This window comes from Coffea arabica, chromosome 10e, assembly GCF_036785885.1.
Source record: "Coffea arabica cultivar ET-39 chromosome 10e, Coffea Arabica ET-39 HiFi, whole genome shotgun sequence".
NCBI lineage: Eukaryota > Viridiplantae > Streptophyta > Magnoliopsida > Gentianales > Rubiaceae > Coffea > Coffea arabica.
The window spans coordinates 14,768,552-14,795,416 of NC_092328.1; the positions used below are offsets into that span (position 1 = coordinate 14,768,552).

Consider the following 26,865-nt stretch of genomic DNA (forward strand, 5'->3'; position numbering starts at 1 on the left):
GGAAGGGGCCGTGGGAGACCCACTAGACAACACCCAGAAGCGGGTAGAGATAGGGAACCCGAGGTCAATCCAGACCAAGGGCAAGAGGGCAGGGCCGGAGACGGAGTGGCCACCGCTATTAACCGTATCACTGACGTTCTAGAGCGCTTGACTGAAAACCAAGCCACTGGACCAGTGCGTCATCAGGGGGCCCAGTTGATTCCGATGATCGGGCACTGGAAAGGTTCCTGAAGTTTGGACCTCTCAAGTTCTACGGAGGACCCGAGCCGGAAGTGGCTGAAGGCTGGTGGGAGAGGATCACTGAGATCTTCACCGCCTTAAACTATACGGAGGAGCGAAATGTGACTTTTGCCATCTTCCAGTTTGAGGGAGCCCCTCGCTCCTGGTGGAACCTAATGAGGGTTCATTGGGAGACTAATCATACACCAAGGACTTGGGTGAACTTCACAAGGGAGTTCAATGCCAAATTCCTTCCACCTCTCATTCAAGAGAAGAGAGAGGATGATTTCATTAGATGCAAGCAAGGGGCGATGAGTGTCGCCGAATATGAAATCCAGTTCACAAAGCTATCCCGCTTTGCACCTGAGTTGATAGCCACCGAGCAAAGGCGTGTTCGGAGGTTTGTGCAGGGTTTGAATGTGGAACTACAGGAAAGTTTAGCCGCCGTAAGGATAGATACTTTCCCAGATGCTGTCGAAAGAGCTCAGAGAGTTGAAGTAGCTAGAGCTCAAGTGAAATCTTTTCAAGCTAAGAAAAGATTTGCCCCCAGCAGTAGTCGAGAGCCGACGTATGGAAATACTCCACCGGCTAACGTGGGCCGAGGTACAGGCGGAGTGACTAGTCCCGGAGCACCGCGAGGTGCATTAGCAAGGGGAACCGGGGCAAGGAATGCAGGGGGAAGAAACAATGGAACTAGAGGGGGACCGATTGGAAGAGCACAACCTAGGAATACCTCGCAAGGAGGCCGAGCCATAATTCCCCAAATGACTTGTGCATATTGTAAGAAACCTGGTCATACTATGGATGACTGCTGGAAGAGGCAAGGAAAGGGCTTGAAATGTGGAAGTAGCGAGCACCAAATTTCTGGATGTCCAAAAATGCAGGAAGGGACTACTTCGAACGCTAGACCAAACACTTCTGGAGGGAGCCGGCCGACAGTTCCTGCCAGAGTGTATGCTATAGGTGACCAACCTGTACCTGATTCCTCGGAAGTGGTGGAAGGTACACTTCCGATTTTTCATCGATTAGCTAAAGTGTTAATTGACCCTGGTGCAACCCATTCATTCGTAAATCCATCTTTTATGTCTGGAATAGATGTGCAACCTGTTAGATTACCCTTCGATCTTGAAGTTAGGACTCCCATGGGTAATAAGAATGTAATCACTAGTTTGGCTTATAAGAATTGTGAATTCTGGATTGGAGAGCGTAAAATGCTAGTGGATTTGATCAGTCTGGACATAAAAGGTTACGATGTTATAATAGGAATGGATTTTCTAGACCATTATCATGCTAAACTTGACTGCCGAGCGAAAGTGGTGGAATTTTGTATACCTGGTGAAGCAACCCTGAGGTTAGATGTCAAGGGTAGGTTAGCATCATCTGCTATGATCTCAGGAATCCGAGCAAGGAAAATGTTGTCTAAAGGAGCGCAAGGTTTCTTAGCCTTCTTGATAAACGCCCCCAGTGATCAAGTGAAGCTGGAGGATGTACCAGTGGTACGGGAATTTCCGGATGTTTTTCCCGAAGAGTTAAGGACTCTACCCCCGGAAAGGGAAGTGGAATTTAAGATTGACTTGATGCCTGGAACGGCTCCAATTTCTAAGACCCCATATCGAATGGCTCCTGCCGAGCTAAAAGAATTGAAAATTCAATTACAGGATCTGTTGGAGAAGGGCTTTGTGAAGGAGAGTGATTCACCATGGGGAGCACCCGTCCTATTCGTTAAGAAAAAAAATGGAAGCTTGAGGTTATGTATCGATTACCGAGGGTTAAATGAGGTTACAATTAAGAATAAATACCCTCTACCGTTGATTGATAGCTTATTCGACCAACTGCAAGGGTCAGTGGTCTTCTCTAAGCTGGATTTAAGGCAAGGGTACTATAAGTTGAAGATCAAGAAGGAAGATATACCTAAGACTGCTTTTAGTACGAGATATGGACATTTTGAGTTTACAGTCATGCCTTTTGGATTAACCAACGCACCAGCTGCTTTCATGGACCTGATGCAGAGAATTTTTAAGAAGTATCTGGATCAGTTTGTAGTGGTTTTCATAGATGATATCCTGATTTACTCTAAGACTCGAGAGGAGCATGCTAAGCATTTAGAGGTGGTTTTGCAGATACTAAGAGAACATAAGCTGTATGCCAAATTCAGTAAGTGTGAGTTTTGGTTGACTGAAATATCTTTTCTAGGGCACAGAGTTTCTGAAGATGGAATTTCCGTGGATCCGGCAAAAGTTGAGGCCATTATGAATTGGAAACAACCAGAAACTCCAACTGAAGTTAGAAGTTTCTTGGGTTTAGCAGGTTATTATAGGCGATTTATTCAGGATTTCTCGAAGATTGCAGGACCTATGACTGAGCTAACCAAGAAAGGAGCCAAGTTTGTCTGGACTCCGAAGTGCGAGTCAAGTTTTCAGGAACTAAAGAAGCGGTTAACATCCGCTCCCGTTTTGGTTTTACCTGATGGAGGTGAAGGTTATGCTGTATATTCTGATGCTTCCAGAGAAGGTCTGGGATGTGTCTTAATGCAAATGGGAAAGGTAGTTGCCTATGCTTCTAGGAGATTGAAACCCCACGAACAAAACTACCCAACTCATGACCTAGAACTAGCCGCAGTAATTTTCGCCTTGAAAAAATGGAGACACTACTTGTACGGCGTGACTTTTGAAGTTTATACGGACCATAAGAGCCTCAAGTACTTGTTCTCCCAAAAGGAGCTGAATTTGAGACAAAGGCGATGGGTAGAATTTCTGGAAGATTATGACTGCTCGATTAATTACCATCCAGAAAAAGCCAATGTGGTGGCTGACGCTCTTAGTAGGAAGGCCCAAGTAGCAGGGTTAATGGTAAAAGAGTGGGATATGTTAGAGGAAATAAGTAGTTGGAACCCTCGCCTGGAGAAATTGAAGGTTTTATTTGGGAATTTATCATTGAAGTCACCGTTACTAGAGCGTATTAAGGAGGCCCAGAAAATGGACCCTATGATTCGGAAGAATCTGGAAAAAGTGCAAAAAAGGGAAACCCTAGACTTCAAATTAGGGCCTGAAGGGGTATTGAGGTTTCGAGATCGAATTGTGATTCCGGCAGATGAGGAGCTAAGGAAAGGAATTCTAGAAGAATCACATCGGTCAAAGTATACTATACACCCAGGTGTGGCCAAGATGTATCATGATGTGAAGGGATTATACTGGTGGGAAGGTTTGAAAAAGGACGTGGCAGCGTTTGTACAAAGATGCTTGATCTGCCAACAAGTAAAAGCTGAACATCAAAAGCCCTCTGGTTTATTGCAACCGTTAGAAATCCCTGAATGGAAATGGGAACACATAACAATGGATTTTGTAACGGGACTACCTAAAAGTCAAAAAGGTTTTGATGCAATTTGGGTAATAGTCGATCGACTCACTAAGTCTGCACACTTCTTACCCGTAAGCATGAGTTTCTCATTGGAAAAATTGGTCAAGTTGTACACAGAAGAGATCCTAAGGTTACATGGTATTCCAGTGAGTATTGTGTCTGATCGAGACCCAAGATTCGTCTCGCGTTTTTGGCAGAAATTTCAGGACTCCTTGGGGACCAAGTTGAAGTTTAGTACTGCGTACCATCCCCAAACCGACGGGCAGTCGGAAAGGACAATTCAAACTCTGGATGATCTACTGAGGTCGTGTATACTGGATTTTGGAGGTAAGTGGAGCCAATATATGACCTTAGTGGAATTTGCATATAATAACAGCTATCAGGTTTCGATTCAAATGGCACCTTATGAGGCTTTGTATGGAAGAAGGTGTCGATCTCCGATTCATTGGAATGAAGTTGGAGAAAAGAAAATCGTAGATCCTACAGCTATACCTTGGATAGAAGAAGCCCAGGAGAAAGTAGAACTAATTAGAGAAAGGTTTCAAGTTGCTCAGAGTAGACAAAAGAGCTACGCCGACACAAGGAGGAAAGATTTGGAATTCGAAGTAGGAGACAAGGTTTTCCTCAGAATTAAACCCTTGAAGGGCGGAGTAGTGTCTAAGAAAGGTAAGAAGCTGAAGCCAAGGTATATCGGACCTTTCGAAATTTTGAAGAAAGTTGGGTTAGTAGCGTATCAATTGAAGTTGCCTGCAAGCATGGCTAAGATTCACGATGTATTTCATGTTTCCATGCTTAGGAAATATTATCCTGATCCAAGTCACGTGTTGCCACTAGAAGGAATTGAGGTGGATGAAACGTTAACGTATGAAGAAGGACCGGTCAGGATTTTGGAGAGAGAAATGAAGGAACTGAGAAATAAGGAAATTCCTCTGGTGAAGATTCTATGGAAGAATCATGGACTCGAGGAAGCAACGTGGGAGTTAGAAGAAGAAATGCAGAAAAAGTACCCCGATTTATTTATCCAAAATGTGTGAATTTTGAGGACAAAATTCATTGTAAGGAGGGGAGGATGTGAGAACCTTGAATTTTGCAGATAAATATCAATGCATACTTCAATTTCACTTTTATTTAGCACTCGTATTCCTTAATCTTTTCTAGTATTACTTTCACTCGCTTTTATATACTAGTGCATATTCCATTCGTAGTTCTTATTCTAATCAATAACATTATTTCATTTATTTTAAATAAGTAAATTAAAAATAACTTTTATGTGCAAAATAATATAACGGTGCTAACTATTAAAGCACTTAGCTTTGCTTCACTAAGTTAATAATTCTTGAGTTATATTAAGTTTACTCCTTAAAAATAATTCTTTAATTTTCAATAGCTAATTTTATTTTCGAATAAGGTTAAGTGCAGATAGAAACCTTAATATTATTTTGCAACCGATAAATTCTAGATAAAAACAATACAAGTATTCTAATCATACTTAAGTCGTAAAAAAAATTCCGATAATCAAAGCCTTGCAAGATTAGCGTATAATTAGGCGTTCAAATCACACTTGGGGATAATTTTTGGAGTTAAGTTAGAGCTAAGGACTTAAGTGGATAATAGGAGGAGAAGTGAAAAGACTAAACTACCCCTCACAATTTCACAAAAACACCCCACGGCCATAACCATTCCACGCAACGCCAAACACTCCCTCGGACACAATGATCTTGCACCTCTCCATCCGGCCAATGCTCTTCTTCACCATCTGCGCACTCAATCCTCACCAACACTCCACCTCCATTCCATATCTTCTGCAACCTTTCACCCCAGGCCACACTCCACCTCCACATTGTTATCATCGACCGAGAGTGAAGGAAGGTGAGCTGCACCATATAGCCGAGAGTGAGGGAGGAAGCTGAGAGCTGCATTTCCATTTCTGGTTCTGTCCGCAAGTATCGAAGAGGGAGGAGAGGAGGAGAAACTGTGAGCAAACTTTCCTCTGCATTCTCCAAGCTCAGCCGGTTGCTAACCAGCTTCCACCATCACCAGCTGCAACCCCTACAACCCAACCAGAACCAACCTACCTGTGCGTGAGGACAAGAGCCGAGAGAGAGGGTCAGACTTCAGCATCTTGTCGAGTGAGTGAGCATCCAGTGAGGTAAATTTCTGGACTGTAAATTGGATAACCAGTGGTAGTATAAGCAAGCTCTGGACTTGCATGTGAGGACTTTAAGTTCGGATGATGTAATTAGCTATATGATGATTTGATATTAAGCTACCAGAAACTGGTTTGGAAGAGAAAATGGTACTGCCGTGTGCTGAGCTTGAATGTTGTAGCTGTAATTCATAAATTGTGGGATGATCAGAGGTGGAATTGTGTTTAATCACCTGAAAACAAGATGATAAAGTCATGCATGAAATTAATTAGCCTGGATTACTCTGGAAAATAAGATATGAAACAGAATTTTCACATGCAAACTCATCCGAGAGTAGTTGCACAAAACTCTGGAGTTATGATTGTATTTTTGCTGCTGCCGAACTGATTTCTGGTCTGGAATGATAGTTAATCAACTCAGTAATTGTGCATGTGAGAATTAAGGGCAAAATACAAGGTTTTAATGTGGTTTTAATGTACAAGGAAAAATTCTGTTTTGATGTAGAAAATTTCTGCCGAGAGTTGTTTTGAATAATATAGTTTCATGTGGAATAATCTTGCTGTTTTAAGCCTCTAACCATGACTAACTAGTAAATTACAAGATGATTAAGCTACGCATGTAGTTAATTGGTTGAGTTAGAACAGAAAACAAAAAGAAAAATGCAATCAGTTTCTGTGCAGATTTCAACCGAGGCTAGCTAGAATTTAATTTGAAGACTCTTGTTGTTGTTCGAATTTAATTCTTGAACCAAAAATGTTAGTCAGTTAGTTAAGTAGTTGTATGTTGAATTTGAGTATTTAAATCCCTGAATAAGCCAAGGAAGAATTTTATACAAGATAAATGGTTGCTGGAAAATTTAGCTAACCAAACGTTTGAGCAGAAAATATTGAATTGTTTCCGAATTTCACTAGTTGATGTTTGAATATTTTCCTTGGCATAAAATGGTTTCGAAACACAGAAAAAGGGTGTATTTTAAGATATACATGTTGTTTAGCAATGAAACATTTGAATTGTTAGCCTTGTTGCTACAAGAATTACGGGTTGGGTGCTAGGGGCTAATGATTGACGAAGCCCTTGGCCATTTGAATAATTTTATAAGTACTACAGGGTGATGAAAGTTAATTGCTGGAATGTCTTGGAGGCTTTACTTTTATTTTTATTGGCTTATGATGGGCTTGCTGAGACCAAGTGCTAATGATTGATGAAGCCTTGGTTGATCATTTTATTTTATTCAGAAATGCACTTGTTGAAATCTAGGGCTAATGATTGACGAAGCCCTAGTAATTTGCTATGTGAATTTTTGCCATATTTTGATCCATATTATGATTTCGAAACGGAATCGGAGCTGTGGAAGTTGTATCGATCTTGCGAACTCGAGTAGCTGCGATCAAAATTAATCAAAAATATTTTCCAGCTAGTATTATATTATAAAAACTCCATATCTAGTGTTTTGCCTAAAACTTTCCAACTCGATAATTTCATTTAGCTCAAACTAGCCTTGATAGCTATAGTAAGTAAGTTCTATAGCTTTTGGAAACTCTAAGTCTTATTTTAATTCTTTTTTTCTTTCCTTAAGCTTTGCACTTGGATAGTTAACTATAGGAAAAGTTCCAAAATACGAGCTTTACTAATTTTAGTGAAAAGCTTGGGAGACTTGCTCGGCAAGAAACCCTATTTTAAGAAAAATAGTTTTTAAGGATAATTTTTGCAAAAGCCGTAACTTTAGAGAAATGTTCAAAGTAACTTTCTAACATTGTTGTTAAGAGTTTTGCCGACTCATTTCAAGAAAATGATACTAGTTACCCTTTATAAGGAAGAGTATCTTACGGAAAACTATAAGAAACATTTCTTCTAAGTTTGTCAAATTTCAACCTAAGTAGATTCCTAATTTTTCTAAGGGTAGTAAACTCGTAATATATTAAGTATACCTCTGCATGTATAAGCTTAAAAACTGAATAGAAACTTATAGTTTCAAAATTTGGTTTTTAGGATTTTGCGAGGACGCGGAATTCGATTCTCAACTTGATATCTGAACTCCACTCTTGGTAAGTGTCCCTGCCTGTTCTATGATTACTTGGTTAAAGTGCTTTCTTGACTCGATATGTGATAATTTGCAAAACTAGTTTTTGATCCATCGAAGTGAGCAGTGTGTACTTTATCGCACTAGCCGTTCGAGTGGTGACTTGCGTGAATCATTTTTCTCATGAATCCTTGAATCCAAATGTAGTTACGTCGTTGGGTGAATCCCTCGGCACGTGAATCTAACTACAATAACGTCGTTGGGTGAATCCCTCGACAAATTATCTACGGGTATATCTCGAGTATACTGCGTCCTTAGTCGACGTTCGGGCCCGGGACCGGGGTATGAATGGTGACGGGTTAGGATTAAAATGAGTGGATCTACATGGACTATAAGTAGTGAGAGTTGACGGAGGGTCAACTACGATGAATGGCGATCAAGCGAGGAAAATGGCTCCTGAGAGCCCCTGTATCCTACCTTGTGTTGTTATACGCTTTCCTAACTGTTCAATTTGTTTAAGTTATTTCTCGCTGTTTGATTTACGTGAATGCATGTTTTGGGGCACCACTGAGCGTTAGCTCACCCCACGTTTATTTGTTTTCCTTACAGGTCTGGAAGTTGAAAGAATTTGAGCTGCTTATATTTCCTATGAATGTTTTTGAATAGCTTGAATTTAGATTTCGGTTTGTAATGAATTCTACGTTAAGTACTGTACCTTTTATTTTGGTTGCCACTTGAAGCTGGAAAAATGTAATCCCAAATTCTAATATTCGGTTTGTATGTTTTTATTAGTATAGTATGTCTTTAACCTTGCGAGTAACGTGTGAAGTGGTTAAGAGCCGTCGTTTGGCTAAGTTGTATGCCGTTATCTTTGAAGCTAATGAGGTGATAGAAATTGATTTATTTCGGAAGAATTATTTTTGTAGTAGTTTAGGTTAATCCCTGGAGGATTTTAAGCTAGAATGCTTGCGTGAGTCCTGGCGAGAGCTGGGCAGACGGCCCGCCAACCCTTTGGTTCGCCTTAGGGGGAAGTGGGGTCGCCACAGGTGGTATCAGAGCCTAGATTAGAAAAGTTATTTGAGAGATATACTATACGAGCTAGAAATCCTGATCCTTCTAGAAGTAAGAATTGAGACCATTAGATACATCTTAAGTAATACCGATTCGATTAGCTATTTGAGTTCTAACCTCTAAGTTTTAATTCTTTTGCAGGTATGGAGAATGGTAATGGACACGCTAATGGTAATGGGGCGTCTAATGGACATATAGAGCCTCTTAGGTCCATCTCTTATAGGCCACGTGGCGGGAGGAGCTCATATACGTTACACCCTAGCTGATAGGCATCCTCGGTGTCAGTGTAGGGCCACTTATGCCTACCCCAATGAGCTAGTACTATCCCTAGATGATGAGCGTCGCTAGCTGAGGGACGTTAACTTCACTTTGTCTCAGGACGTAGAGGAGCTGAGTATCATGGTGGACACTCAGTTCGACCGCATAGCGGACTTAGAGCAGAGGGTAGCAGCGGAGCATGCTAGGCTGGAGGCTGCTCGCGTAGAGATAACGCGTCAGAGAGCGAGGGTGACTCGATTGGCCGAGAGGATACGTGATAGGAGTGTCGGTATCAGGGCTGATGCCGTGATGATGATAGAGGAGGCCACGAGTATCCTTCAGAGTGTTGAGCAGGAGGACCCGGAAGAGGATCCGGAGGAGGATCCAGAGGAGGACCCGGAGGAGGATCCGAAGGAGGACATAGCTCCCGATAGCCCTGCTGAGGGTTAGGCTTGGATCGATTCGACCATATTGGATATGTAGGGTTAGAATAGGGGGACATTAGCTAGGTCATCAAGTTTTGTCTAGGTGGATGACTTGCTTCGGAGGCATCATATCCCTAATTTTTGTTTAAGGGACTATTTGTATGTATTTTTGCTAGTCATGTGCCTTACTTTTGGAAATGTCCCAACTTATTATTTGTATGACTTTCACTCAGAAATATATGTTAAGTGTTTTACTTACTTTTTCCTCCATTTCCATATTGATTTTATTTACTAAGGAAATAATAATAATTATAAATAAATAATACTTCGCCTAATCGCCTTATCCTTCCATAATAGGCATAATTTAGACTATGGATCGCCAAGTGATAGGAAGGGGCCGTGGGAGACCCACTAGACAACACCCAGAAGCGGGTAGAGATAGGGAACCCGAGGTCAATCCAGACCAAGGGCAAGAGGGCAGGGCCGGAGACGGAGTGGCCACCGCTATTAACCGTATCACTGACGTTCTAGAGCGCTTGACTGAAAACCAAGCCACTGGACCAGTGCGTCATCAGGGGGCCCAGTTGATTCCGATGATCGGGCACTGGAAAGGTTCCTGAAGTTTGGACCTCTCAAGTTCTACGGAGGACCCGAGCCGGAAGTGGCTGAAGGCTGGTGGGAGAGGATCACTGAGATCTTCACCGCCTTAAACTATACGGAGGAGCGAAATGTGACTTTTGCCATCTTCCAGTTTGAGGGAGCCCCTCGCTCCTGGTGGAACCTAATGAGGGTTCATTGGGAGACTAATCATACACCAAGGACTTGGGTGAACTTCACAAGGGAGTTCAATGCCAAATTCCTTCCACCTCTCATTCAAGAGAAGAGAGAGGATGATTTCATTAGATGCAAGCAAGGGGCGATGAGTGTCGCCGAATATGAAATCCAGTTCACAAAGCTATCCCGCTTTGCACCTGAGTTGATAGCCACCGAGCAAAGGCGTGTTCGGAGGTTTGTGCAGGGTTTGAATGTGGAACTACAGGAAAGTTTAGCCGCCGTAAGGATAGATACTTTCCCAGATGCTGTCGAAAGAGCTCAGAGAGTTGAAGTAGCTAGAGCTCAAGTGAAATCTTTTCAAGCTAAGAAAAGATTTGCCCCCAGCAGTAGTCGAGAGCCGACGTATGGAAATACTCCACCGGCTAACGTGGGCCGAGGTACAGGCGGAGTGACTAGTCCCGGAGCACCGCGAGGTGCATTAGCAAGGGGAACCGGGGCAAGGAATGCAGGGGGAAGAAACAATGGAACTAGAGGGGGACCGATTGGAAGAGCACAACCTAGGAATACCTCGCAAGGAGGCCGAGCCATAATTCCCCAAATGACTTGTGCATATTGTAAGAAACCTGGTCATACTATGGATGACTGCTGGAAGAGGCAAGGAAAGGGCTTGAAATGTGGAAGTAGCGAGCACCAAATTTCTGGATGTCCAAAAATGCAGGAAGGGACTACTTCGAACGCTAGACCAAACACTTCTGGAGGGAGCCGGCCGACAGTTCCTGCCAGAGTGTATGCTATAGGTGACCAACCTGTACCTGATTCCTCGGAAGTGGTGGAAGGTACACTTCCGATTTTTCATCGATTAGCTAAAGTGTTAATTGACCCTGGTGCAACCCATTCATTCGTAAATCCATCTTTTATGTCTGGAATAGATGTGCAACCTGTTAGATTACCCTTCGATCTTGAAGTTAGGACTCCCATGGGTAATAAGAATGTAATCACTAGTTTGGCTTATAAGAATTGTGAATTCTGGATTGGAGAGCGTAAAATGCTAGTGGATTTGATCAGTCTGGACATAAAAGGTTACGATGTTATAATAGGAATGGATTTTCTAGACCATTATCATGCTAAACTTGACTGCCGAGCGAAAGTGGTGGAATTTTGTATACCTGGTGAAGCAACCCTGAGGTTAGATGTCAAGGGTAGGTTAGCATCATCTGCTATGATCTCAGGAATCCGAGCAAGGAAAATGTTGTCTAAAGGAGCGCAAGGTTTCTTAGCCTTCTTGATAAACGCCCCCAGTGATCAAGTGAAGCTGGAGGATGTACCAGTGGTACGGGAATTTCCGGATGTTTTTCCCGAAGAGTTAAGGACTCTACCCCCGGAAAGGGAAGTGGAATTTAAGATTGACTTGATGCCTGGAACGGCTCCAATTTCTAAGACCCCATATCGAATGGCTCCTGCCGAGCTAAAAGAATTGAAAATTCAATTACAGGATCTGTTGGAGAAGGGCTTTGTGAAGGAGAGTGATTCACCATGGGGAGCACCCGTCCTATTCGTTAAGAAAAAAAATGGAAGCTTGAGGTTATGTATCGATTACCGAGGGTTAAATGAGGTTACAATTAAGAATAAATACCCTCTACCGTTGATTGATAGCTTATTCGACCAACTGCAAGGGTCAGTGGTCTTCTCTAAGCTGGATTTAAGGCAAGGGTACTATAAGTTGAAGATCAAGAAGGAAGATATACCTAAGACTGCTTTTAGTACGAGATATGGACATTTTGAGTTTACAGTCATGCCTTTTGGATTAACCAACGCACCAGCTGCTTTCATGGACCTGATGCAGAGAATTTTTAAGAAGTATCTGGATCAGTTTGTAGTGGTTTTCATAGATGATATCCTGATTTACTCTAAGACTCGAGAGGAGCATGCTAAGCATTTAGAGGTGGTTTTGCAGATACTAAGAGAACATAAGCTGTATGCCAAATTCAGTAAGTGTGAGTTTTGGTTGACTGAAATATCTTTTCTAGGGCACAGAGTTTCTGAAGATGGAATTTCCGTGGATCCGGCAAAAGTTGAGGCCATTATGAATTGGAAACAACCAGAAACTCCAACTGAAGTTAGAAGTTTCTTGGGTTTAGCAGGTTATTATAGGCGATTTATTCAGGATTTCTCGAAGATTGCAGGACCTATGACTGAGCTAACCAAGAAAGGAGCCAAGTTTGTCTGGACTCCGAAGTGCGAGTCAAGTTTTCAGGAACTAAAGAAGCGGTTAACATCCGCTCCCGTTTTGGTTTTACCTGATGGAGGTGAAGGTTATGCTGTATATTCTGATGCTTCCAGAGAAGGTCTGGGATGTGTCTTAATGCAAATGGGAAAGGTAGTTGCCTATGCTTCTAGGAGATTGAAACCCCACGAACAAAACTACCCAACTCATGACCTAGAACTAGCCGCAGTAATTTTCGCCTTGAAAAAATGGAGACACTACTTGTACGGCGTGACTTTTGAAGTTTATACGGACCATAAGAGCCTCAAGTACTTGTTCTCCCAAAAGGAGCTGAATTTGAGACAAAGGCGATGGGTAGAATTTCTGGAAGATTATGACTGCTCGATTAATTACCATCCAGAAAAAGCCAATGTGGTGGCTGACGCTCTTAGTAGGAAGGCCCAAGTAGCAGGGTTAATGGTAAAAGAGTGGGATATGTTAGAGGAAATAAGTAGTTGGAACCCTCGCCTGGAGAAATTGAAGGTTTTATTTGGGAATTTATCATTGAAGTCACCGTTACTAGAGCGTATTAAGGAGGCCCAGAAAATGGACCCTATGATTCGGAAGAATCTGGAAAAAGTGCAAAAAAGGGAAACCCTAGACTTCAAATTAGGGCCTGAAGGGGTATTGAGGTTTCGAGATCGAATTGTGATTCCGGCAGATGAGGAGCTAAGGAAAGGAATTCTAGAAGAATCACATCGGTCAAAGTATACTATACACCCAGGTGTGGCCAAGATGTATCATGATGTGAAGGGATTATACTGGTGGGAAGGTTTGAAAAAGGACGTGGCAGCGTTTGTACAAAGATGCTTGATCTGCCAACAAGTAAAAGCTGAACATCAAAAGCCCTCTGGTTTATTGCAACCGTTAGAAATCCCTGAATGGAAATGGGAACACATAACAATGGATTTTGTAACGGGACTACCTAAAAGTCAAAAAGGTTTTGATGCAATTTGGGTAATAGTCGATCGACTCACTAAGTCTGCACACTTCTTACCCGTAAGCATGAGTTTCTCATTGGAAAAATTGGTCAAGTTGTACACAGAAGAGATCCTAAGGTTACATGGTATTCCAGTGAGTATTGTGTCTGATCGAGACCCAAGATTCGTCTCGCGTTTTTGGCAGAAATTTCAGGACTCCTTGGGGACCAAGTTGAAGTTTAGTACTGCGTACCATCCCCAAACCGACGGGCAGTCGGAAAGGACAATTCAAACTCTGGATGATCTACTGAGGTCGTGTATACTGGATTTTGGAGGTAAGTGGAGCCAATATATGACCTTAGTGGAATTTGCATATAATAACAGCTATCAGGTTTCGATTCAAATGGCACCTTATGAGGCTTTGTATGGAAGAAGGTGTCGATCTCCGATTCATTGGAATGAAGTTGGAGAAAAGAAAATCGTAGATCCTACAGCTATACCTTGGATAGAAGAAGCCCAGGAGAAAGTAGAACTAATTAGAGAAAGGTTTCAAGTTGCTCAGAGTAGACAAAAGAGCTACGCCGACACAAGGAGGAAAGATTTGGAATTCGAAGTAGGAGACAAGGTTTTCCTCAGAATTAAACCCTTGAAGGGCGGAGTAGTGTCTAAGAAAGGTAAGAAGCTGAAGCCAAGGTATATCGGACCTTTCGAAATTTTGAAGAAAGTTGGGTTAGTAGCGTATCAATTGAAGTTGCCTGCAAGCATGGCTAAGATTCACGATGTATTTCATGTTTCCATGCTTAGGAAATATTATCCTGATCCAAGTCACGTGTTGCCACTAGAAGGAATTGAGGTGGATGAAACGTTAACGTATGAAGAAGGACCGGTCAGGATTTTGGAGAGAGAAATGAAGGAACTGAGAAATAAGGAAATTCCTCTGGTGAAGATTCTATGGAAGAATCATGGACTCGAGGAAGCAACGTGGGAGTTAGAAGAAGAAATGCAGAAAAAGTACCCCGATTTATTTATCCAAAATGTGTGAATTTTGAGGACAAAATTCATTGTAAGGAGGGGAGGATGTGAGAACCTTGAATTTTGCAGATAAATATCAATGCATACTTCAATTTCACTTTTATTTAGCACTCGTATTCCTTAATCTTTTCTAGTATTACTTTCACTCGCTTTTATATACTAGTGCATATTCCATTCGTAGTTCTTATTCTAATCAATAACATTATTTCATTTATTTTAAATAAGTAAATTAAAAATAACTTTTATGTGCAAAATAATATAACGGTGCTAACTATTAAAGCACTTAGCTTTGCTTCACTAAGTTAATAATTCTTGAGTTATATTAAGTTTACTCCTTAAAAATAATTCTTTAATTTTCAATAGCTAATTTTATTTTCGAATAAGGTTAAGTGCAGATAGAAACCTTAATATTATTTTGCAACCGATAAATTCTAGATAAAAACAATACAAGTATTCTAATCATACTTAAGTCGTAAAAAAAATTCCGATAATCAAAGCCTTGCAAGATTAGCGTATAATTAGGCGTTCAAATCACACTTGGGGATAATTTTTGGAGTTAAGTTAGAGCTAAGGACTTAAGTGGATAATAGGAGGAGAAGTGAAAAGACTAAACTACCCCTCACAATTTCACAAAAACACCCCACGGCCATAACCATTCCACGCAACGCCAAACACTCCCTCGGACACAATGATCTTGCACCTCTCCATCCGGCCAATGCTCTTCTTCACCATCTGCGCACTCAATCCTCACCAACACTCCACCTCCATTCCATATCTTCTGCAACCTTTCACCCCAGGCCACACTCCACCTCCACATTGTTATCATCGACCGAGAGTGAAGGAAGGTGAGCTGCACCATATAGCCGAGAGTGAGGGAGGAAGCTGAGAGCTGCATTTCCATTTCTGGTTCTGTCCGCAAGTATCGAAGAGGGAGGAGAGGAGGAGAAACTGTGAGCAAACTTTCCTCTGCATTCTCCAAGCTCAGCCGGTTGCTAACCAGCTTCCACCATCACCAGCTGCAACCCCTACAACCCAACCAGAACCAACCTACCTGTGCGTGAGGACAAGAGCCGAGAGAGAGGGTCAGACTTCAGCATCTTGTCGAGTGAGTGAGCATCCAGTGAGGTAAATTTCTGGACTGTAAATTGGATAACCAGTGGTAGTATAAGCAAGCTCTGGACTTGCATGTGAGGACTTTAAGTTCGGATGATGTAATTAGCTATATGATGATTTGATATTAAGCTACCAGAAACTGGTTTGGAAGAGAAAATGGTACTGCCGTGTGCTGAGCTTGAATGTTGTAGCTGTAATTCATAAATTGTGGGATGATCAGAGGTGGAATTGTGTTTAATCACCTGAAAACAAGATGATAAAGTCATGCATGAAATTAATTAGCCTGGATTACTCTGGAAAATAAGATATGAAACAGAATTTTCACATGCAAACTCATCCGAGAGTAGTTGCACAAAACTCTGGAGTTATGATTGTATTTTTGCTGCTGCCGAACTGATTTCTGGTCTGGAATGATAGTTAATCAACTCAGTAATTGTGCATGTGAGAATTAAGGGCAAAATACAAGGTTTTAATGTGGTTTTAATGTACAAGGAAAAATTCTGTTTTGATGTAGAAAATTTCTGCCGAGAGTTGTTTTGAATAATATAGTTTCATGTGGAATAATCTTGCTGTTTTAAGCCTCTAACCATGACTAACTAGTAAATTACAAGATGATTAAGCTACGCATGTAGTTAATTGGTTGAGTTAGAACAGAAAACAAAAAGAAAAATGCAATCAGTTTCTGTGCAGATTTCAACCGAGGCTAGCTAGAATTTAATTTGAAGACTCTTGTTGTTGTTCGAATTTAATTCTTGAACCAAAAATGTTAGTCAGTTAGTTAAGTAGTTGTATGTTGAATTTGAGTATTTAAATCCCTGAATAAGCCAAGGAAGAATTTTATACAAGATAAATGGTTGCTGGAAAATTTAGCTAACCAAACGTTTGAGCAGAAAATATTGAATTGTTTCCGAATTTCACTAGTTGATGTTTGAATATTTTCCTTGGCATAAAATGGTTTCGAAACACAGAAAAAGGGTGTATTTTAAGATATACATGTTGTTTAGCAATGAAACATTTGAATTGTTAGCCTTGTTGCTACAAGAATTACGGGTTGGGTGCTAGGGGCTAATGATTGACGAAGCCCTTGGCCATTTGAATAATTTTATAAGTACTACAGGGTGATGAAAGTTAATTGCTGGAATGTCTTGGAGGCTTTACTTTTATTTTTATTGGCTTATGATGGGCTTGCTGAGACCAAGTGCTAATGATTGATGAAGCCTTGGTTGATCATTTTATTTTATTCAGAAATGCACTTGTTGAAATCTAGGGCTAATGATTGACGAAGCCCTAGTAATTTGCTATGTGAATTTTTGCCATATTTTGATCCATATTATGATTTCGAAACGGAATCGGAGCTGTGGAAGTTGTATCGATCTTGCGAACTCGAGTAGCTGCGATCAAAATTAATCAAAAATATTTTCCAGCTAGTATTATATTATAAAAACTCCATATCTAGTGTTTTGCCTAAAACTTTCCAACTCGATAATTTCATTTAGCTCAAACTAGCCTTGATAGCTATAGTAAGTAAGTTCTATAGCTTTTGGAAACTCTAAGTCTTATTTTAATTCTTTTTTTCTTTCCTTAAGCTTTGCACTTGGATAGTTAACTATAGGAAAAGTTCCAAAATACGAGCTTTACTAATTTTAGTGAAAAGCTTGGGAGACTTGCTCGGCAAGAAACCCTATTTTAAGAAAAATAGTTTTTAAGGATAATTTTTGCAAAAGCCGTAACTTTAGAGAAATGTTCAAAGTAACTTTCTAACATTGTTGTTAAGAGTTTTGCCGACTCATTTCAAGAAAATGATACTAGTTACCCTTTATAAGGAAGAGTATCTTACGGAAAACTATAAGAAACATTTCTTCTAAGTTTGTCAAATTTCAACCTAAGTAGATTCCTAATTTTTCTAAGGGTAGTAAACTCGTAATATATTAAGTATACCTCTGCATGTATAAGCTTAAAAACTGAATAGAAACTTATAGTTTCAAAATTTGGTTTTTAGGATTTTGCGAGGACGCGGAATTCGATTCTCAACTTGATATCTGAACTCCACTCTTGGTAAGTGTCCCTGCCTGTTCTATGATTACTTGGTTAAAGTGCTTTCTTGACTCGATATGTGATAATTTGCAAAACTAGTTTTTGATCCATCGAAGTGAGCAGTGTGTACTTTATCGCACTAGCCGTTCGAGTGGTGACTTGCGTGAATCATTTTTCTCATGAATCCTTGAATCCAAATGTAGTTACGTCGTTGGGTGAATCCCTCGGCACGTGAATCTAACTACAATAACGTCGTTGGGTGAATCCCTCGACAAATTATCTACGGGTATATCTCGAGTATACTGCGTCCTTAGTCGACGTTCGGGCCCGGGACCGGGGTATGAATGGTGACGGGTTAGGATTAAAATGAGTGGATCTACATGGACTATAAGTAGTGAGAGTTGACGGAGGGTCAACTACGATGAATGGCGATCAAGCGAGGAAAATGGCTCCTGAGAGCCCCTGTATCCTACCTTGTGTTGTTATACGCTTTCCTAACTGTTCAATTTGTTTAAGTTATTTCTCGCTGTTTGATTTACGTGAATGCATGTTTTGGGGCACCACTGAGCGTTAGCTCACCCCACGTTTATTTGTTTTCCTTACAGGTCTGGAAGTTGAAAGAATTTGAGCTGCTTATATTTCCTATGAATGTTTTTGAATAGCTTGAATTTAGATTTCGGTTTGTAATGAATTCTACGTTAAGTACTGTACCTTTTATTTTGGTTGCCACTTGAAGCTGGAAAAATGTAATCCCAAATTCTAATATTCGGTTTGTATGTTTTTATTAGTATAGTATGTCTTTAACCTTGCGAGTAACGTGTGAAGTGGTTAAGAGCCGTCGTTTGGCTAAGTTGTATGCCGTTATCTTTGAAGCTAATGAGGTGATAGAAATTGATTTATTTCGGAAGAATTATTTTTGTAGTAGTTTAGGTTAATCCCTGGAGGATTTTAAGCTAGAATGCTTGCGTGAGTCCTGGCGAGAGCTGGGCAGACGGCCCGCCAACCCTTTGGTTCGCCTTAGGGGGAAGTGGGGTCGCCACAGGTGGTATCAGAGCCTAGATTAGAAAAGTTATTTGAGAGATATACTATACGAGCTAGAAATCCTGATCCTTCTAGAAGTAAGAATTGAGACCATTAGATACATCTTAAGTAATACCGATTCGATTAGCTATTTGAGTTCTAACCTCTAAGTTTTAATTCTTTTGCAGGTATGGAGAATGGTAATGGACACGCTAATGGTAATGGGGCGTCTAATGGACATATAGAGCCTCTTAGGTCCATCTCTTATAGGCCACGTGGCGGGAGGAGCTCATATACGTTACACCCTAGCTGATAGGCATCCTCGGTGTCAGTGTAGGGCCACTTATGCCTACCCCAATGAGCTAGTACTATCCCTAGATGATGAGCGTCGCTAGCTGAGGGACGTTAACTTCACTTTGTCTCAGGACGTAGAGGAGCTGAGTATCATGGTGGACACTCAGTTCGACCGCATAGCGGACTTAGAGCAGAGGGTAGCAGCGGAGCATGCTAGGCTGGAGGCTGCTCGCGTAGAGATAACGCGTCAGAGAGCGAGGGTGACTCGATTGGCCGAGAGGATACGTGATAGGAGTGTCGGTATCAGGGCTGATGCCGTGATGATGATAGAGGAGGCCACGAGTATCCTTCAGAGTGTTGAGCAGGAGGACCCGGAAGAGGATCCGGAGGAGGATCCAGAGGAGGACCCGGAGGAGGATCCGAAGGAGGACATAGCTCCCGATAGCCCTGCTGAGGGTTAGGCTTGGATCGATTCGACCATATTGGATATGTAGGGTTAGAATAGGGGGACATTAGCTAGGTCATCAAGTTTTGTCTAGGTGGATGACTTGCTTCGGAGGCATCATATCCCTAATTTTTGTTTAAGGGACTATTTGTATGTATTTTTGCTAGTCATGTGCCTTACTTTTGGAAATGTCCCAACTTATTATTTGTATGACTTTCACTCAGAAATATATGTTAAGTGTTTTACTTACTTTTTCCTCCATTTCCATATTGATTTTATTTACTAAGGAAATAATAATAATTATAAATAAATAATACTTCGCCTAATCGCCTTATCCTTCCATAATAGGCATAATTTAGACTATGGATCGCCAAGTGATAGGAAGGGGCCGTGGGAGACCCACTAGACAACACCCAGAAGCGGGTAGAGATAGGGAACCCGAGGTCAATCCAGACCAAGGGCAAGAGGGCAGGGCCGGAGACGGAGTGGCCACCGCTATTAACCGTATCACTGACGTTCTAGAGCGCTTGACTGAAAACCAAGCCACTGGACCAGTGCGTCATCAGGGGGCCCAGTTGATTCCGATGATCGGGCACTGGAAAGGTTCCTGAAGTTTGGACCTCTCAAGTTCTACGGAGGACCCGAGCCGGAAGTGGCTGAAGGCTGGTGGGAGAGGATCACTGAGATCTTCACCGCCTTAAACTATACGGAGGAGCGAAATGTGACTTTTGCCATCTTCCAGTTTGAGGGAGCCCCTCGCTCCTGGTGGAACCTAATGAGGGTTCATTGGGAGACTAATCATACACCAAGGACTTGGGTGAACTTCACAAGGGAGTTCAATGCCAAATTCCTTCCACCTCTCATTCAAGAGAAGAGAGAGGATGATTTCATTAGATGCAAGCAAGGGGCGATGAGTGTCGCCGAATATGAAATCCAGTTCACAAAGCTATCCCGCTTTGCACCTGAGTTGATAGCCACCGAGCAAAGGCGTGTTCGGAGGTTTGTGCAGGGTTTGAATGTGGAACTACAGGAAAGTTTAGCCGCCGTAAGGATAGATACTTTCCCAGATGCTGTCGAAAGAGCTCAGAGAGTTGAAGTAGCTAGAGCTCAAGTGAAATCTTTTCAAGCTAAGAAAAGATTTGCCCCCAGCAGTAGTCGAGAGCCGACGTATGGAAATACTCCACCGGCTAACGTGGGCCGAGGTACAGGCGGAGTGACTAGTCCCGGAGCACCGCGAGGTGCATTAGCAAGGGGAACCGGGGCAAGGAATGCAGGGGGAAGAAACAATGGAACTAGAGGGGGACCGATTGGAAGAGCACAACCTAGGAATACCTCGCAAGGAGGCCGAGCCATAATTCCCCAAATGACTTGTGCATATTGTAAGAAACCTGGTCATACTATGGATGACTGCTGGAAGAGGCAAGGAAAGGGCTTGAAATGTGGAAGTAGCGAGCACCAAATTTCTGGATGTCCAAAAATGCAGGAAGGGACTACTTCGAACGCTAGACCAAACACTTCTGGAGGGAGCCGGCCGACAGTTCCTGCCAGAGTGTATGCTATAGGTGACCAACCTGTACCTGATTCCTCGGAAGTGGTGGAAGGTACACTTCCGATTTTTCATCGATTAGCTAAAGTGTTAATTGACCCTGGTGCAACCCATTCATTCGTAAATCCATCTTTTATGTCTGGAATAGATGTGCAACCTGTTAGATTACCCTTCGATCTTGAAGTTAGGACTCCCATGGGTAATAAGAATGTAATCACTAGTTTGGCTTATAAGAATTGTGAATTCTGGATTGGAGAGCGTAAAATGCTAGTGGATTTGATCAGTCTGGACATAAAAGGTTACGATGTTATAATAGGAATGGATTTTCTAGACCATTATCATGCTAAACTTGACTGCCGAGCGAAAGTGGTGGAATTTTGTATACCTGGTGAAGCAACCCTGAGGTTAGATGTCAAGGGTAGGTTAGCATCATCTGCTATGATCTCAGGAATCCGAGCAAGGAAAATGTTGTCTAAAGGAGCGCAAGGTTTCTTAGCCTTCTTGATAAACGCCCCCAGTGATCAAGTGAAGCTGGAGGATGTACCAGTGGTACGGGAATTTCCGGATGTTTTTCCCGAAGAGTTAAGGACTCTACCCCCGGAAAGGGAAGTGGAATTTAAGATTGACTTGATGCCTGGAACGGCTCCAATTTCTAAGACCCCATATCGAATGGCTCCTGCCGAGCTAAAAGAATTGAAAATTCAATTACAGGATCTGTTGGAGAAGGGCTTTGTGAAGGAGAGTGATTCACCATGGGGAGCACCCGTCCTATTCGTTAAGAAAAAAAATGGAAGCTTGAGGTTATGTATCGATTACCGAGGGTTAAATGAGGTTACAATTAAGAATAAATACCCTCTACCGTTGATTGATAGCTTATTCGACCAACTGCAAGGGTCAGTGGTCTTCTCTAAGCTGGATTTAAGGCAAGGGTACTATAAGTTGAAGATCAAGAAGGAAGATATACCTAAGACTGCTTTTAGTACGAGATATGGACATTTTGAGTTTACAGTCATGCCTTTTGGATTAACCAACGCACCAGCTGCTTTCATGGACCTGATGCAGAGAATTTTTAAGAAGTATCTGGATCAGTTTGTAGTGGTTTTCATAGATGATATCCTGATTTACTCTAAGACTCGAGAGGAGCATGCTAAGCATTTAGAGGTGGTTTTGCAGATACTAAGAGAACATAAGCTGTATGCCAAATTCAGTAAGTGTGAGTTTTGGTTGACTGAAATATCTTTTCTAGGGCACAGAGTTTCTGAAGATGGAATTTCCGTGGATCCGGCAAAAGTTGAGGCCATTATGAATTGGAAACAACCAGAAACTCCAACTGAAGTTAGAAGTTTCTTGGGTTTAGCAGGTTATTATAGGCGATTTATTCAGGATTTCTCGAAGATTGCAGGACCTATGACTGAGCTAACCAAGAAAGGAGCCAAGTTTGTCTGGACTCCGAAGTGCGAGTCAAGTTTTCAGGAACTAAAGAAGCGGTTAACATCCGCTCCCGTTTTGGTTTTACCTGATGGAGGTGAAGGTTATGCTGTATATTCTGATGCTTCCAGAGAAGGTCTGGGATGTGTCTTAATGCAAATGGGAAAGGTAGTTGCCTATGCTTCTAGGAGATTGAAACCCCACGAACAAAACTACCCAACTCATGACCTAGAACTAGCCGCAGTAATTTTCGCCTTGAAAAAATGGAGACACTACTTGTACGGCGTGACTTTTGAAGTTTATACGGACCATAAGAGCCTCAAGTACTTGTTCTCCCAAAAGGAGCTGAATTTGAGACAAAGGCGATGGGTAGAATTTCTGGAAGATTATGACTGCTCGATTAATTACCATCCAGAAAAAGCCAATGTGGTGGCTGACGCTCTTAGTAGGAAGGCCCAAGTAGCAGGGTTAATGGTAAAAGAGTGGGATATGTTAGAGGAAATAAGTAGTTGGAACCCTCGCCTGGAGAAATTGAAGGTTTTATTTGGGAATTTATCATTGAAGTCACCGTTACTAGAGCGTATTAAGGAGGCCCAGAAAATGGACCCTATGATTCGGAAGAATCTGGAAAAAGTGCAAAAAAGGGAAACCCTAGACTTCAAATTAGGGCCTGAAGGGGTATTGAGGTTTCGAGATCGAATTGTGATTCCGGCAGATGAGGAGCTAAGGAAAGGAATTCTAGAAGAATCACATCGGTCAAAGTATACTATACACCCAGGTGTGGCCAAGATGTATCATGATGTGAAGGGATTATACTGGTGGGAAGGTTTGAAAAAGGACGTGGCAGCGTTTGTACAAAGATGCTTGATCTGCCAACAAGTAAAAGCTGAACATCAAAAGCCCTCTGGTTTATTGCAACCGTTAGAAATCCCTGAATGGAAATGGGAACACATAACAATGGATTTTGTAACGGGACTACCTAAAAGTCAAAAAGGTTTTGATGCAATTTGGGTAATAGTCGATCGACTCACTAAGTCTGCACACTTCTTACCCGTAAGCATGAGTTTCTCATTGGAAAAATTGGTCAAGTTGTACACAGAAGAGATCCTAAGGTTACATGGTATTCCAGTGAGTATTGTGTCTGATCGAGACCCAAGATTCGTCTCGCGTTTTTGGCAGAAATTTCAGGACTCCTTGGGGACCAAGTTGAAGTTTAGTACTGCGTACCATCCCCAAACCGACGGGCAGTCGGAAAGGACAATTCAAACTCTGGATGATCTACTGAGGTCGTGTATACTGGATTTTGGAGGTAAGTGGAGCCAATATATGACCTTAGTGGAATTTGCATATAATAACAGCTATCAGGTTTCGATTCAAATGGCACCTTATGAGGCTTTGTATGGAAGAAGGTGTCGATCTCCGATTCATTGGAATGAAGTTGGAGAAAAGAAAATCGTAGATCCTACAGCTATACCTTGGATAGAAGAAGCCCAGGAGAAAGTAGAACTAATTAGAGAAAGGTTTCAAGTTGCTCAGAGTAGACAAAAGAGCTACGCCGACACAAGGAGGAAAGATTTGGAATTCGAAGTAGGAGACAAGGTTTTCCTCAGAATTAAACCCTTGAAGGGCGGAGTAGTGTCTAAGAAAGGTAAGAAGCTGAAGCCAAGGTATATCGGACCTTTCGAAATTTTGAAGAAAGTTGGGTTAGTAGCGTATCAATTGAAGTTGCCTGCAAGCATGGCTAAGATTCACGATGTATTTCATGTTTCCATGCTTAGGAAATATTATCCTGATCCAAGTCACGTGTTGCCACTAGAAGGAATTGAGGTGGATGAAACGTTAACGTATGAAGAAGGACCGGTCAGGATTTTGGAGAGAGAAATGAAGGAACTGAGAAATAAGGAAATTCCTCTGGTGAAGATTCTATGGAAGAATCATGGACTCGAGGAAGCAACGTGGGAGTTAGAAGAAGAAATGCAGAAAAAGTACCCCGATTTATTTATCCAGAATGTGTGAATTTTGAGGACAAAATTCATTGTAAGGAGGGGAGGATGTGAGAACCTTGAATTTTGCAGATAAATATCAATGCATACTTCAATTTCACTTTTATTTAGCACTCGTATTCCTTAATCTTTTCTAGTATTACTTTCACTCGCTTTTATATACTAGTGCATATTCCATTCGTAGTTCTTATTCTAATCAATAACATTATTTCATTTATTTTAAATAAGTAAATTAAAAATAACTTTTATGTGCAAAATAATATAACGGTGCTAACTATTAAAGCACTTAGCTTTGCTTCACTAAGTTAATAATTCTTGAGTTATATTAAGTTTACTCCTTAAAAATAATTCTTTAATTTTCAATAGCTAATTTTATTTTCGAATAAGGTTAAGTGCAGATAGAAACCTTAATATTATTTTGCAACCGATAAATTCTAGATAAAAACAATACAAGTATTCTAATCATACTTAAGTCGTAAAAAAAATTCCGATAATCAAAGCCTTGCAAGATTAGCGTATAATTAGGCGTTCAAATCACACTTGGGGATAATTTTTGGAGTTAAGTTAGAGCTAAGGACTTAAGTGGATAATAGGAGGAGAAGTGAAAAGACTAAACTACCCCTCACAATTTCACAAAAACACCCCACGGCCATAACCATTCCACGCAACGCCAAACACTCCCTCGGACACAATGATCTTGCACCTCTCCATCCGGCCAATGCTCTTCTTCACCATCTGCGCACTCAATCCTCACCAACACTCCACCTCCATTCCATATCTTCTGCAACCTTTCACCCCAGGCCACACTCCACCTCCACATTGTTATCATCGACCGAGAGTGAAGGAAGGTGAGCTGCACCATATAGCCGAGAGTGAGGGAGGAAGCTGAGAGCTGCATTTCCATTTCTGGTTCTGTCCGCAAGTATCGAAGAGGGAGGAGAGGAGGAGAAACTGTGAGCAAACTTTCCTCTGCATTCTCCAAGCTCAGCCGGTTGCTAACCAGCTTCCACCATCACCAGCTGCAACCCCTACAACCCAACCAGAACCAACCTACCTGTGCGTGAGGACAAGAGCCGAGAGAGAGGGTCAGACTTCAGCATCTTGTCGAGTGAGTGAGCATCCAGTGAGGTAAATTTCTGGACTGTAAATTGGATAACCAGTGGTAGTATAAGCAAGCTCTGGACTTGCATGTGAGGACTTTAAGTTCGGATGATGTAATTAGCTATATGATGATTTGATATTAAGCTACCAGAAACTGGTTTGGAAGAGAAAATGGTACTGCCGTGTGCTGAGCTTGAATGTTGTAGCTGTAATTCATAAATTGTGGGATGATCAGAGGTGGAATTGTGTTTAATCACCTGAAAACAAGATGATAAAGTCATGCATGAAATTAATTAGCCTGGATTACTCTGGAAAATAAGATATGAAACAGAATTTTCACATGCAAACTCATCCGAGAGTAGTTGCACAAAACTCTGGAGTTATGATTGTATTTTTGCTGCTGCCGAACTGATTTCTGGTCTGGAATGATAGTTAATCAACTCAGTAATTGTGCATGTGAGAATTAAGGGCAAAATACAAGGTTTTAATGTGGTTTTAATGTACAAGGAAAAATTCTGTTTTGATGTAGAAAATTTCTGCCGAGAGTTGTTTTGAATAATATAGTTTCATGTGGAATAATCTTGCTGTTTTAAGCCTCTAACCATGACTAACTAGTAAATTACAAGATGATTAAGCTACGCATGTAGTTAATTGGTTGAGTTAGAACAGAAAACAAAAAGAAAAATGCAATCAGTTTCTGTGCAGATTTCAACCGAGGCTAGCTAGAATTTAATTTGAAGACTCTTGTTGTTGTTCGAATTTAATTCTTGAACCAAAAATGTTAGTCAGTTAGTTAAGTAGTTGTATGTTGAATTTGAGTATTTAAATCCCTGAATAAGCCAAGGAAGAATTTTATACAAGATAAATGGTTGCTGGAAAATTTAGCTAACCAAACGTTTGAGCAGAAAATATTGAATTGTTTCCGAATTTCACTAGTTGATGTTTGAATATTTTCCTTGGCATAAAATGGTTTCGAAACACAGAAAAAGGGTGTATTTTAAGATATACATGTTGTTTAGCAATGAAACATTTGAATTGTTAGCCTTGTTGCTACAAGAATTACGGGTTGGGTGCTAGGGGCTAATGATTGACGAAGCCCTTGGCCATTTGAATAATTTTATAAGTACTACAGGGTGATGAAAGTTAATTGCTGGAATGTCTTGGAGGCTTTACTTTTATTTTTATTGGCTTATGATGGGCTTGCTGAGACCAAGTGCTAATGATTGATGAAGCCTTGGTTGATCATTTTATTTTATTCAGAAATGCACTTGTTGAAATCTAGGGCTAATGATTGACGAAGCCCTAGTAATTTGCTATGTGAATTTTTGCCATATTTTGATCCATATTATGATTTCGAAACGGAATCGGAGCTGTGGAAGTTGTATCGATCTTGCG

The 26,865-nt window shown here is 41.3% G+C and overlaps 3 protein-coding genes across 3 annotated transcripts; all 3 read left to right on the forward strand.

Annotated features, from left to right (window-relative positions):
* Positions 1 to 530: 530 nt before the first annotated feature.
* On the forward strand, positions 531 to 9,522 carry LOC140015122 (uncharacterized). Its single transcript, XM_072067014.1, has 5 exons — positions 531 to 1,908; positions 2,176 to 3,514; positions 4,373 to 4,508; positions 8,956 to 8,985; positions 9,193 to 9,522. The coding sequence occupies exons 1-5, from the start codon at positions 531 to 533 to the stop codon at positions 9,520 to 9,522; spliced, it is 3,213 nt and encodes a 1,070-aa protein (XP_071923115.1).
* Positions 9,523 to 10,416: 894 nt separating this feature from the next.
* LOC140015123 (uncharacterized) lies at positions 10,417 to 19,408 on the forward strand. Its single transcript, XM_072067015.1, has 5 exons — positions 10,417 to 11,794; positions 12,062 to 13,400; positions 14,259 to 14,394; positions 18,842 to 18,871; positions 19,079 to 19,408. Exons 1-5 carry the CDS (start codon positions 10,417 to 10,419, stop codon positions 19,406 to 19,408), a joined length of 3,213 nt encoding a protein of 1,070 aa, XP_071923116.1.
* Positions 19,409 to 20,302: 894 nt separating this feature from the next.
* LOC113711331 (uncharacterized) lies at positions 20,303 to 24,382 on the forward strand. Its single transcript, XM_072067016.1, has 3 exons — positions 20,303 to 21,680; positions 21,948 to 23,286; positions 24,145 to 24,382. The coding sequence occupies exons 1-3, from the start codon at positions 20,303 to 20,305 to the stop codon at positions 24,380 to 24,382; spliced, it is 2,955 nt and encodes a 984-aa protein (XP_071923117.1).
* Positions 24,383 to 26,865: the final 2,483 nt, after the last annotated feature.